This window comes from Vitis vinifera, chromosome 16, assembly GCF_030704535.1.
Source record: "Vitis vinifera cultivar Pinot Noir 40024 chromosome 16, ASM3070453v1".
NCBI classification, from domain to species: domain Eukaryota; kingdom Viridiplantae; phylum Streptophyta; class Magnoliopsida; order Vitales; family Vitaceae; genus Vitis; species Vitis vinifera.
Window position 1 is genome coordinate 23,271,115 of NC_081820.1, and position 13,587 is coordinate 23,284,701.

Sequence of the window (13,587 nt, forward strand, 5' to 3'; positions counted from 1 at the left end):
TTTTAAAGAAAATGTGAAAGAAAGAAAATCAAGAGGAAATGTGAAAGAAAAGAAAAAGTAAAAAAATAAAAATGAAAAATAGATTTAAAATTAATAAATTATTTTTATTTATTTTTTTAAATTCATTTTGCTTACTTTCTTCATTATATAAAAATTAAATAATTTAAAAATATATGAATTTTTAATTAATTTTAATTATATTTGATTTTGTTTTATATTTTTTATAATGAAATCCAAAATAGGTAAACTATTTGTTTTTTTTTTTTAGTACTTTTTAATGATTAAACATATCTAAAAAGTGTGTTTGATAGTGATTTTAAAAAATATTTCTAGTATTTTTAATACTTACAACATAAAAATTTTCAAATATTAAAAATATTATAAATATTTGAAAATTTTTATCCTTCAAATATTAAAAATACTAAAAACACTTTTTATAATTAATAATGCTTTTAAAAATAATATCTCAATTAAAAACACTTTCAAATCCCCACCTGTCGTGAATTATTAATATTTATTTATACTTATTCTCCCACATTTTTAAATATTGTAAATTGGATAGGTATTGAATGGTATCTTCCATGTTCCTCAAAAACATATGATAGAGGAAAAGTTGGCTTGTGGAAATTTTCCTAATGGAAAAAGTATTCTTCTTTGGAAAATGTTTCATTTTCCACGAGACAAACAAAACCAAGCGTTTTCTACGTAGTCATCGTCCAACTCAGTCTTCCTTCTTCCTCCACCTCCATGGCTACTCCGCCAGTCGTACCGACCGCCGCCGCCGCCTCCTTCACCCCAGTATTCATCAACACTGCAACTCTCCGATCCATCCTTACACACAAATCGCTAATCCACCACTTCCGCGCGTCTCTTCCCACAGTCACTTCCAGTCTCCACTCCCCACCTCGCCAAAACTACGCCCTTTCCCCCTCTTCCTCTCTCCTCCTCATGCCCTCTTGGTCTTCCTCCTCCTCCTTCCCCTACCTCGGTGTCAAACTCGTCACCTACTTCCCCCAGAACTCCACCCTTGAATTACCGGGAGTGCACGGGAGCTACGTCCTGTTCGATTCTCGAACTGGGCAAACCCTAGCTTCCATGGATGGCACTGAACTGACTCTGTGGAGAACTTCTTGCGTGTCCGGTTTGGCTTCCGAGATTTTGGCCAGAAACGATGTGGGGGTTCTCGTGATGATTGGTTCGGGCGCTCTAGCCCCTCATCTGATCAAAGCCCATCTCACAGCAAAACCCAGTTTGAGAAGAGTGATAATTTGGAATAGAACAGTGGAAAAGGCGAGAAAATTGGCCCAAGAGCTGGAAAACGAAGGAAAGTTTGAGGGTGTTTGTTTTGAGAGCACTGAGTGTTTGGAGGAAGTGGTGGGCATGGGCGATATTGTGAGCTGCGCCACGAATTCTGAGAGCCCTCTGGTCAACGGCGCAAGGTTGAAGGCTGGGGCGCATCTGGATTTAGTCGGGTCGTTCAGGCATTCAATGAGGGAGTGTGATGATGAAGCAATAAAGAGGGGGAGAGTTTTCATCGATAACGAAATGGCATTGGAGGAGGCAGGAGAGCTGGTGGGTGCTTTTGAAAGGGGAGTGATTGGGAAGGGAGAAATTGGGGGTAATTTGGTGGAATTGATAATAGGGGAGAAGGTTGGGAGGAGGGATTCAGAGGAGGTGACAGTGTTCAAATCAGTTGGGTCTGCAGTTGTAGATATTCTGAGTGCTCAACTGGTATATGAGACTTACATCAAAAATGGAGGTGGACTCTAAGCCTCACCATGGGGCTTGGCTTACATCTATTGTAAGTACTGTTTTTGGGGGAGGCTTATATTAATAAGACTAATAAGTATGGATAATCTTAGTATATATGGATTCTTCTAATAAGCTCTTCTCTACTGTTTGATTTTACTTCAGGGAATTTGGAAGTAGCTGAGGTTGTGGTTTCTTGGATGGTGTTGTACTATTCAACTTGTTTCTTAGTTCATATCATTATATGCATATTTTGATCCTTTCTGATGGGATGTAATAACTCTGTCCTTAAACCCAAGATGGATTATCCAAATGACGACCCTTTGAGAAACGTCTTATGAATGTGATATCTAATGTCATAAAAGGTTTGGTCTATACTTCCTAAAACAAAGGTAGCGGGAAGATTTTTGTGCCTTGGGTGCAAGCACCTTCCGCTTTTCAAACTATGCATTTATGTGTAAAGCTCCCAATTACAGATAAGAATGTTTCTGTCATTTGGGCATGTGGTACCATTCCTCCTCCGAATGCTAGGAAATATGTTGTGTGGTATAGTTCAATAACATGGGAATAAGCGAGAAAAAGAATGAAATATCCATTCTCATTCTCTTATGCCAAACATCTCCTAATGGTTTTGATAATGTTCTTGAATGCATTCTTATATATTTAACTACTGATGAAATAGATTTCTCTCCTCTTCCCAAAGGGTAGTTTTTCGTAATAAACATCACTACAATTTTCATTTAGGGCTCTTTCAACTTCATATTTTCCGTTTTCCAGGTTCTTTTTCTGTGGCATTATTATGTTTTTGTTTTGCCAAGACAAACTAGACCTGGTAGATGCTCCCATATTGCACAATCAATACTTTCAGCAATTCAACAATAGCAAGGAAAAGACCAAAAAAAAAAAATCCTCTGCAGTTAGCTTAATGAAAAAGGTTCATCTCAATCTTTCTTCCAAAGTTTTAACAATCTCTCTGATTTTAAGTTAACAAATCTTCTCGACGTCAATATTCACCTCAGATAAGATACGGTCACATCTAATTTACAGAACATTTGTTAGACCAGAAAGAAAAATAGCTACAATAAATGAGCACATAGTTTGAATGGATGATTAACAGAAGGAAAAAAAATTGGCAAAGCAATGGATTCCCATTACAGTTGCCGGGGTTACAACTTACAAGTTAAGCTGGGAACTGGGTCGAGGAATCTGCTACCTGTTGTAGCTTTACCCCTTCTCAGCTCAAGATAGTACAACAAATCAATGGGAACTAGAGTATGCTGATTACAGAGTTAGTATTCTTTTTGTTGAGCTTGTTTCTTTTTTTGTGTCTTTTGGTGGATCCTGGGGAATAGTAGATCGTTAAGCTGTCTCTCAGCACTGTACTCCGATGTAGCCTGCAAATAGAGGTCGAGAATTATTAGAAAGAGGTGGCACATTGCATTTTGTTGCTGGTTCCTGATTACTTCAAAATGCAGTTCAAGGGCATGTAGATTTCTCAAACTTAAAACCAACTTGGGTTTGAAGTTCAAAATACATCATAGTGAATGCATTTAAAAATAAATTTCATCATAGTCTATATGATCAGTTTGTTGACAACTGAACCCATCTGATCAGTTTTGATTGGGTTGGATTGGTCTTATCGGTTTTTAAGTTTTCACTCATACCCCTAGATATCCATAATTTGTGCCACAGAGGAAGCAAATAAAAAAATCATACATAATTTTGTTTCAAGCTGCCATAAAAGGAATGAATTCTAACAGAACAGCAGAGAGAGATTATGGGTCGATGTCACTTGAGAAGAGAGCATTGCAATAAAGAAAGGGCAGAGAGAGGGAATGAGCAATTTCTGAGCATAATGTCTGTGAAAGCAAGAGGTCATAGACTGAGGATGAGAAAATGTTATATAAATTCATCAAAAGACTTGTATCCTTGGGATGGTGATTTACAGCTCCTTTTTAGAGGTAAGTTGCATCATTTCTACTGGACTGCAAGGGTGGCAAACTCCTAACCCTTGCTGTTTCTAGTTAGACTGAACCACTTGAAATGATGCTCTAAGGGAACTAGGGCGCAAAGGAAAAAACAATGTCCCATGTGCAAACATCTTAAGTTCAAAACTCACAAACACGAGAGTATTGATTGCCAAATAGAAATCTAAAATATCCTTATAAGGGCCAAGGGAACCTAGAAGAGCATAATATTTCACTAATCTGAAAAAGAAAGCTCATAAAACCACTAACAAGCTTAGCATTAACTAGAAAACAAGCTTAGAATGTGAAAGGAAAGAACTTGTAGCCAAAGGATGATTGGCATACCCGTGTATTAAATGTAAACCGCAATGTTTGGACTTGCCTTCCTGAACAAACTCTCAAGTCAAAACCAAGGGTATCCACATCAATAAGTGTTGCCTCCTACAATAAATTGCACAAAAAAATGATATATTCTGTGATGAATCCATAACTATTAGCCTATGATAATTCAGCCACATTATCAAATGAACTTTGAAACTTCATTGGAACGCTTATGTGTCTTACCTCCACTTGAATACCCTTACATCTCCAACACAAAGATTTGAGAGCTTGTGTGGTCTTTTCTCCACCAGCTTTTAAGCGAGATATAATTTTGCTTGCTGAATGTGCAATGGCATCAGGTTGAGCATTCCTGAAATCTTCTAGGTCAACGACAGCCTATAGAATAGAACAATAGAAAGTTTTTATTGTAATCAGAAGAAATTCTCTATCACCAATTCTGAACAATATATGATTTATCAATTTATCGTGCATTTATTTACAAAAGAAACAGTGTCTCCAAAGTCACTGATAACAAAATATGGAGTACTCTCCAGGTTTGAGATTTCATGTGGCCTTTTCAGTAGTTCCTTTAAAGTTTAATACCTATTTCTCAGGCCAACTGGATGACAAGGAACACTACTGATAAAAATTACTTACTAACAATTTTCCAATTGCAGTATTTGAGGCACCGAGTATCCCAAAACCTAAATTAAGCACAAGTTACCAAAATTCAGTTGGTGAATCTATATTTGGTGGACAGGTGACAGACTATAAACATATACTGAGATCAGAATACACAAATATAGCATTTTCATCTTGATGAAATTGATTTGAATTTAAAGAAATGGTATTTCACATGATTAAAGTAAAGCAGGCTTCAGTCATGGTAAGAAGGCCACTAATACGGGTTCTAAGATTTTGCACTAGGTTTTTCAGTGAGAAACAAACACCAGAAGAATGTCTGGTACTACAATTAAAGTATTATAGTCCACATCATGCATGTCAAGTTACATGTTTCAATGTTCAATAGAAGTTGACAAGAAACACCTAAGGCTAAAGTACATCAGAAAAATCTAAAGGCATACCTGAAGTCCATGAGCTGAAATCAGCAGTATTTTAATCATCTCCAGTTTGTAAAATGAAAACCCATTCATCATGTTGTGGTCTTTCTCTATATCTTCTGCCTGGATTGAATTATCTCTAGATGATCCTGATTCCTGTCCATGACCATTAATCTTTTCAAGATCTTCTGCTTTGTCTTCTGAATTTTTCTCAACCTGATTTACATTAGCATTACTGGATTGGTGGCTAGATATATGCTTTTGGATGACAGATTGTTCTTCTATAAAGGCAGGTCTTAGAAGGCCTTGGATGGCAATACCAGCTGGAGGCTGATTCATCCAATCAACAGGATCCCCTGATGCAACCTGCCGAAAAAAAAAAGAAAAAATTCACCAACAGAAAAAGTTCACCCAAAATCATGACCAACAGTAACATATTGCTATCCAATGCTTCATTAAACAAAAAGGAGATACTCAACATTGAAGGAGTAAAAACTATTAATGTTATATGTGCTACTGTAGATGACACCCAGATTTCATGCCACCCTGCTAAAAATGTTTCCATCGTACTCCATTAAATGTGAAATATTTATGTCTGGGAATTACCTCAACCATTGTTTTAAGCAGAATAATTTGGACATGGATACCTCCACTATTTTTTTCAACAATGTAATTTAAAGATGGTTACCTCTGCCATTGTTTTAGCAAAAAACATTGGATGAGAAGAACGCATAGTTTCCAATTTTGCCCAGTCTCCAACTGCCTCATCAGAATCCTCCTGATCTTCCTCATCTTCAAGAATAGCTACCCAGTCCTACAAAGAAGCATTTAAAAAGAAATGGATAATATTACATGGCTGCATAGCCCACAAAAGAATAGATCAGGCCAAGTACAAGAACATAAAAGACCTGACACCTGTTCATCATCCTCATCATCATCATCATCATCATCATCATTCTCATCATCCTCGTAATCAAGATCGCTATCTTCATCTTCAATTTCCTCAATCCCAAAATCAATTTCTGCTGGACCTGTTAACTCCATCTCATTGAGCATTTCCGAGGTATCCAAGCCTATAATAACTTGCTGCATTGTTTGAAACAAGTTCTTGTTACATGGGATAATCTCCCAAATGTTGTTTGGTGGGATGAATAAGCATGTCACTGTGTAAGCTTTAGTGAGACGCTAAGGGGGAAGGACCTCATGTATCATGAATTTAACAAAGCTAAAAGAAAATGTCGTACTAGTAAGTTTTATACGCTACTTTCTCAGAGAGTCAGAACGAAATAACCAAACAGCATTTGTTCTTCCCACTTCCATGTCAACTGGGAACATAAAAGGTTTGAGTGAGTCATCCAGACGCCACCTAAGATATGCATTTGTCTAATTGTGTATTTGTGCAAATTACATGAGCAAGTTGACTAGAAGTCCACATTCCATACCACAAAGTTACTTTCAGAATAAGCATGTCACTGAGTATGCTTTAGTGAGATGCTAAGGGGGAAGGACCTCATGTATCATGAATTTAACAAAGCTAAAAGAAAATGTTGTACTAGTAAGTTTTATACGCTACTTTCTCAGAGAGTCATGACGAAATAACCAAACAGCATTTGTTCTTCCCACTTCCATGTCAACTGGAAACATAAAAGATTTGAGTGAGTCATCCAAACCCCACCTAAGATATGCATTTGTCTAATTGTGTATTTGTGCAAATTACATGAGCAAGTTGACTAGAAGTCCACAGTCCATACCACAAAGTTATTTTCAGAAGTTAGGGATTGCATAATGTCTTCATCGTTGTTCACCTGAAAGTAAATATCTGACACCAAGCCAGAGATATAACACTTCAGTACAATAAATCAGATTGGAACCACAAACAAAAATAAATAAACAAACATCAAATATCCTTACTTCCATGTTCATCTGTTACATACGGCAACTCTGGCCAGAAAATGTTCTCATGAACTTCATTATTGATTAAATTTGAAAACATTAGTGTTGCTTTGTTGTTGACCTGAAAGTGATAAGGTAGGAGGAAAATTAGCAATGCAGAGATGACAGGAAATCCAATACATAATGAGTGGGAAGCAAGCTAAAAGTTTGGAAGAATAAGTATGAGAACCATTCAAAACTCTATTTCTGTGTGTATAAGTTATGAGAAGAAAGAGCCATATTTTCAGTATAAGTATAGCACTAGAAAATATTTGCAAAGGACATTGCTATAAACAAAACTATCAATATATAGGCAAAGTTCATTCCTGTATGGAGAATACATAGATTTCCATTCAAACATTTCTTTAAGCTTGAATAATACAACAAAGAAGCAATATTTGTAGGCTAAATTTTAGATTTGGAATCCCATCTTTTTCTTCCTTCATATCGTAAATTACTTCATAGCTGAAACCATCTAAGTTTCTTTTCTTTTTTTCTTCTTGATAAGCAAATGAAAAGAGATTTAAATAAAGCGCCAAAAAGAGCGCACCAAAGTACACATGTTGTATACAATGGGCGTGAAAAGGCACAACCCAAAAAAGGAGAAGACACAGAAACAACTCTCCTCTCTTAGCAAGATCCCAACCAATCTACAAAGCCCATTAAAGAACCTCCCTCTATGAACAATTTCACCCCATGAAAAGCATCTAAGTTTCTTAATACTTAGGACTTGTCTCAAGGAATGATTTTTTAGAAGGAAGAGAGACAAGCACAATGAAGGATGAGCAATCCTTCAACTAAGGTAGTGACATTGTGGTCCTCAAGGATGCATCATGATTCTATAACAAGAGAACCGTGACCCATATAATTTCCTTACTACGAAGCTTGAAATTGAGGTTCCAAAGATAAGCATAACTAAGCATAGATCAATCATAAAACTTCTCGACATAGTATCTTATATCAACATATGTGGTGTCTTGTGTAAACTCTTGTGACATCAGCAATGATGCTTTCAGCATGACATAGGCATAATACAAAATTTGTGCTTGATAATATTGTCAACAAGAGGTAGGTCAGTGTCAGTTTTAGAGAGATGAGAAGAAATGCTTAATTATCACTAAAGACTCCAAAGCACCCATGATCCCACAATTATCATCCAAACCAAAAAGGAAAAAAAAAAAAAAAAAACCTAGCAAATTGTGGGAAAGGTGCAACCCTTTGGTTCACATTCATTGAATCGTCATCTTGCTAGTGCCTGGTGATTTAATGCCCCCAATGTCATGGGTTACTAACTAGCCATTAAGATGTCCCATTAAATTCAATTCTTAACACCTACCTACAACTAGAAATTGTGTTGTGCTCATTGTCTTACCATCAAAAGAAATGAATTGACATCAATGAACTTGCAACTAGAAATCATCTTCCTCGAGAAGTTGCCTCCATTGTTTTCAGAGTGAAAGTATGCTATATTACCTCAATAACAGTCCTAGTAGTTTCAGCAGCTGTAAGTCTAGCTTCTCCACTCTCCGGAAATGATGATTCCACAATCTCTTCAAATGGATGGTACTGCGGCTCCCTCGAACCCAAATGCTCAGCAGATACCCGAAACCTATGCTTCACGGGATTTCGCCTTTTTGTGAAAGATCCACTGGTTACTCCTATAAATCTAGTCCTGTAAATCAATATCAACATTCTTAATTGTTCATTCTCACATACATATTAGTTCTAAGAAAACCGAGGAAAATATACAAAAAGCTTATGTTTTCCAGCTGAATCTCCCCAAGTAATGAAAAATGGAGACTTTACTTTCCTACATTTTCTCAGCAACCAAACGGAGAATTGAGAATTAAAATTAGTACCGAGGTGCATCAAAGCTGCCGGAGTGAGATAGCCGGCGGGAGGCGACATGGACTCCCGGAGCTTCATCAGAACTCCACGTGGCACGACAATCTATAAACAATGAGCCACACAAAATTTCAAGTTGACTGCATAAGAGTGCAGACTGTAATGCTCCGTTTGGTTGCTGAGAAAAATGTAGTGCTCAGTGGAGGTTAATTTCCATTGTGATATATAAATTTATTTTCTTTTTCTTTCCTTAAATTTCTCAGCAACCAAACGAGGAACAGATAAAAGAAGGGAGCGAGTGTAGAGGAGTAGTAGTTACTAGAGACGGCGGCGGTGGAGAAGAGTCCGGCACGGGCACCGGCGCCGGCGCGGAATCGAAAGGCCATGGTTGATTCGATCATCTTCGCCTATTTCCCTCTGGAGTGTTATGTTTGGTGATCGGATGAGGCGGGGCTTCTTTCCCGTGTCTTGGCTTGTGGGTGGTGGAATCATATGCGGTAGTGAAAGGCTCTTCTTGCTACAATTGGCCAGGTGGCGGAGTGTAAGTGGATAAATGATACGCATGAGAAAAGAAGAAGTTTTGAGCTACTTAAAATATTCGGATAGGAGGTATATTCTTATGGGAGATTAAAATGCCGATACTACCCCTTTAACAACGGGGTGATATTTGTAATTTCATAATAATATTTCAAACTTCAAAGCAGAAAAGGTACAAAAGTTTTTTGTTTGAAAGCATCTAGTTTTAGGCTTTCAAAAATAGAGGGGAAAAACAACAAAAACCTTCCAAACTTGATAATAGTTTTCAAAAATAGTTTTAAAAAATTATTTTAAGATATTTTATAAAATAAAAGTTTATTTGAAACTTGAAAATTTTTAATTTATTTTTAATAATTTTAAAAATAAATTTTATATTTAATATTTTTATTTTTAATTATTTTATATATTTATATAATTATTTTTTTAAATAATTCTTAAAAAACAAGCTAATGAAATAGTTTTATCCTATATTTTATTTTTTTTAAGTATTTTGAAATTTTAATTTTAAAAAATTACCATAATGAAAAAAAAATTATCATTTAATTAATAGTTTTTTCCATCAAGTGTTTTTTAAAACATTTCATAATAAAAATTGGAAAAATGCCTTCTTCTAATTTTTGGTGTTTTTTATCACTTAATTAATCATTAGATATTAGAAAATTTGTTTCGTTTTTTCTGCCAAACGGGCCCTTATCTGTGTAAAATCCGGAGAGCATTTCTCCCTTTAAGCACGGGGAAAGGTTTTCTTTCGAACCAAACAGAGACGAGCGAACACAGGAAAATACCCACTCTCTTACACTGACCCACAACAATTCCTTTCCCTGTGAGCATCGTCCACGACCCTCAGAAACCAGGCGGGTAAGTTTGGTTCTCAGGAAATCGGGAGAAAAGGAAAGAAAAATTTTAGGAATCCTAATAGGTTTTTCCAGCTCACATTTTGCTTATCTCGTACACCTTCTCAGGATGCTCTGTTTGCGATACTCTCCGGCTACCATTACTAGAAGATTGGACGCGGTTGAAATTCCCAAAAACCCGAGAAGCATCGTGGTAACGTGTTTGTGTTTGCGCTTGCAGAATATTTTTTTCCTTTGAAAAAAGAAAGTAATGAAAGCTGGGATTCTTGCAACACGAAGAATTCAAGCTTTCTGCTGTTTTCAAATGATTTCGCAGCAGCCAAACTGTGCTTTACACTCTGTTTGGAAGTAAAGGAAGTAGATTTCATTTCCTTTGCTTTGTTTGGCACTGGGAAGAACTCAAACACCAGGAAATTGAGTGCAAAATAGGAATTTAGTGAGGTTTTTTTGGTATTGAATTGAATCTGGTCAAAATTTCTCAACTTTTAGATGTAATCGAAACCAAGCTCCACAACTTTTGGATGGAATTCACACATCATACACTCAAATCCCTCTATGCTTCAATTTCTCAATTTTTTCCCATTTGCTATTTCCGATAATCCGGAACCAATGGATTCTAAATTTTTAAGAAAATAATTTCATTTCCACTTCAACCCTCTTGATGTGTAGGTCTGTGGTGCAAAAGGACCTCGTCCGAGATATCCTCGGGTATGGAAAACCAGACAAAGAATTGGGACCATCTCCAAATCGGCAAAGCTTGTGGATTGTGTAAGCTTTTCTTTCATTTGAATTCTGGGTTTTACTGCATATGATGTCAAGAGCTCTTATTCCCTGAATGGATCGACTTAAATGTTGCCAATACAGAGAAATTTTGATTGTCTAGAGAAACTTTACAATTTTATTTTATTTTTTAAATTTGATCTTGCAAATTTGAATTGATGTGTGTATTGGGGGATCTATTTATGTAGATAAAGGGGTTATCAAATGTCAAAGAGGAAGTTTATGGGGCTCTTGATTCTTTCATTGCTTGGGAGTTGGAATTCCCTTTAATCACAGTGAAGAAAGCTTTGAAGACCCTTGAGGATCAAAAAGAATGGAAGAGGATAATTCAGGTATTGTGGATTCTCGGGGCTTTTTTCCCATTTAGAGTATCTCTAGATATGATTTCTGAATTTTTGATCGATCAAATTGTATATGGGGATCTAGGTGACGAAGTGGATGTTAAGCAAAGGTCAAGGGAGAACAATGGGGAGCTATTTCACACTGCTGAATGCTTTGGCAGAGGATGGGAGGCTTGATGAAGCCGAAGAGCTTTGGACGAAGCTGTTCTCAGAGAACTTGGAAAGTCTGCCTCGTGTTTTCTATGATAAAATGATCTCCATCTACTATAGGAGAGACATGCACGAGAAGATGTTTGAGGTAATTCTTTGCCTTCTCTTTTTCTTAAAAACTATTTGTCATGTTAAGTCAGTGTTCATCTTCTTGATGCATTTGAATGGCAAAGTTGAAGCTCCAATATATAAATATTATTGAACATGATAATGTTGCATTTAGTAGCCTATCGATGTTTCTAATCAGAATATGGCTTCATTTGATTTGATCAATTGGTATCTTTACAGATGTTTTAAGTCTATGTTTATACATATTTTTCACAACTCAAATCTGAATCCAATTTATGCGTACTGAAGACTGAAAAACTGATATACATCTGAATCCAGTGGAGTTGAGGCGGCTAGAAGGACACATTCTTAGTTGAAATTCTGAATGTGTCGTCCATCTCCTTGATTTTTATTCTTTGTGTCCATGTTGAAGCAATATTAGCATATGAGATGACTGTTCTCTTAGATTTAACATCTTGTTTGAATTAAAATGGTTGTCATTAGGGGTGTGCATGGTTCTGTTGGTTCAGTTTTGAGTATTAAAGTCAAACTAAATCGATTTAATCAGTTTTTATGCATTAAGAACTGTTGTAATTGAACTTAAAGGAAATTGATTGGTTGGGTTTGTGTCGGTTTAATAAAAATAACTGATCTAAGTCAATTTACTTTATTTTGGTTTGGTTTGATTCGATTTAAATGATACTAGTATGACAAGTTGTTTTATGATATGTTTTTTTATGTCATATTATTACAACTTATTTCAAATTATATTGTTAAGATTCCCAATGATATAAATGGCTATTTTTACATCCTGTATAAGCTGAATAGTTAGTGTTATAACTTGCATAAGCTATACTAAGTAGCACAACAACCAAAAAAAAACACTCTGTAGAGTGTGGTTTGGGATCTCTTTGAATGTGAAAAATGTGCATTAAATTAATAATGTAATCAATGGATATTGTATGTCAAGTTTTATATGCATAACTTTTAGTTCGGTTTGATTCATTATCGTTTTTTTAAATGGAAAACCGTGGATTGAATCAGTCTAGTTCCCATTTATGTTTAGAAAACTGAAATTGTTAAAATAATCTTTAAAATTTTATCAATTCGGGTCAGTTTGGTTTTGGTTCAATCGGTTTTTTGCACACCCCTAGTTGTCATTTTCACATTTTCAGAGAGAAACTAGACCTGTGTTTTCTTTTAAGTTAGTCTAGAATTTCAATTGCACAGCCTACGTATGAAACCATGTATACCATCTCTTGCTTTTCAGATTTGGTTTGCCACTTTTTTTATATTTGATAGCCTATATAAATTCTTTACCATTTTGGTCAGCAATTACATGCTTAGATGTCTCTGCTGTCTCCTTTTCCTTCAACACAGAGCTTGTGAATTTCATTTTGCATTTGTAGGGCATTAGAGCAACACTGATTTTGTAAATTAGATGATCTATAGACTTTATCTGATAATCACTTGATTTTATAACTCTCTTGTAGATATTTGCTGACATGGAAGAGCTCGGGATTCGGCCTAATACTTCAATCGTTAAAATGGTTGGAGATGTATTCCAGAAGCTGGGTATGTTAGACAAATACGAGAAACTACAGAAGAAATACCCACCACCAAAATGGGAATACCGGTATATCAAAGGAAAGCGCGTTAGAATTCGAGCAAAACTGACTGGTGAATCCGATGATCCTGGTGAGGCTGAATCTGATGATCCTGGTGAGGCTGTAAATGAAATCAATGACAAAACTGAGAATTCAAATGAAATGCATGATGAAGCAGATAGTTCTGTAGATGATGCAGATGAACCAATTTATGAAGCTCACAACTCTTCTTGACAAGCCAGAGAGGCTCATTGTAATACATTTTTATTTAATTCTCATCGGCTTGAGATTCATGGGTTTTAGTCAACCTGTTTTCTGGAAATTCTTTTTTTTTT

The 13,587-nt window shown here is 35.9% G+C and overlaps 3 protein-coding genes across 5 annotated transcripts; 2 read left to right on the plus strand and 1 right to left on the minus strand.

Moving 5' to 3' along the window:
- Positions 1-560: 560 nt before the first annotated feature.
- Positions 561-2,124, plus strand: LOC100259461 (protein SAR DEFICIENT 4). The gene is made up of 2 exons (XM_002275781.5): positions 561-1,801; positions 1,915-2,124. The coding sequence occupies exon 1, from the start codon at positions 748-750 to the stop codon at positions 1,768-1,770; it is 1,023 nt and encodes a 340-aa protein (XP_002275817.1). The 5' UTR covers positions 561-747; the 3' UTR covers positions 1,771-1,801; positions 1,915-2,124.
- Positions 2,125-2,649: 525 nt separating this feature from the next.
- Positions 2,650-9,351, minus strand: LOC100252576 (uncharacterized protein At3g49140). Of its 3 annotated transcripts, XM_002274251.5 has the most exons (11): positions 9,195-9,351; positions 8,890-8,980; positions 8,504-8,702; positions 7,010-7,112; positions 6,850-6,917; positions 6,014-6,184; positions 5,787-5,912; positions 5,123-5,464; positions 4,281-4,433; positions 4,062-4,157; positions 2,650-3,143 (listed from the first exon to the last, which is right to left on the minus strand). In XM_002274251.5, the coding sequence occupies exons 1-11, from the start codon at positions 9,274-9,276 to the stop codon at positions 3,039-3,041; spliced, it is 1,536 nt and encodes a 511-aa protein (XP_002274287.2). In that variant the 5' UTR covers positions 9,277-9,351; the 3' UTR covers positions 2,650-3,038. The 3 variants fall into 3 exon arrangements, with proteins under 3 accessions (XP_002274287.2, XP_019081637.1, XP_010662670.1); XM_010664368.3 differs by lacking the exons at positions 2,650-3,143; positions 4,062-4,157 and adding an exon at positions 4,695-4,741 and having other exon boundaries at positions 4,342-4,433; XM_019226092.2 differs by lacking the exons at positions 2,650-3,143; positions 4,062-4,157 and having other exon boundaries at positions 4,286-4,407.
- Positions 9,352-10,066: 715 nt separating this feature from the next.
- Positions 10,067-13,559, plus strand: LOC100247467 (pentatricopeptide repeat-containing protein At4g21190). The gene is made up of 6 exons (XM_002274282.5): positions 10,067-10,270; positions 10,375-10,459; positions 10,936-11,034; positions 11,235-11,378; positions 11,473-11,685; positions 13,139-13,559. The coding sequence occupies exons 2-6, from the start codon at positions 10,376-10,378 to the stop codon at positions 13,484-13,486; spliced, it is 888 nt and encodes a 295-aa protein (XP_002274318.1). The 5' UTR covers positions 10,067-10,270; position 10,375; the 3' UTR covers positions 13,487-13,559.
- The last annotated feature ends 28 nt before the right edge of the window (positions 13,560-13,587 follow it).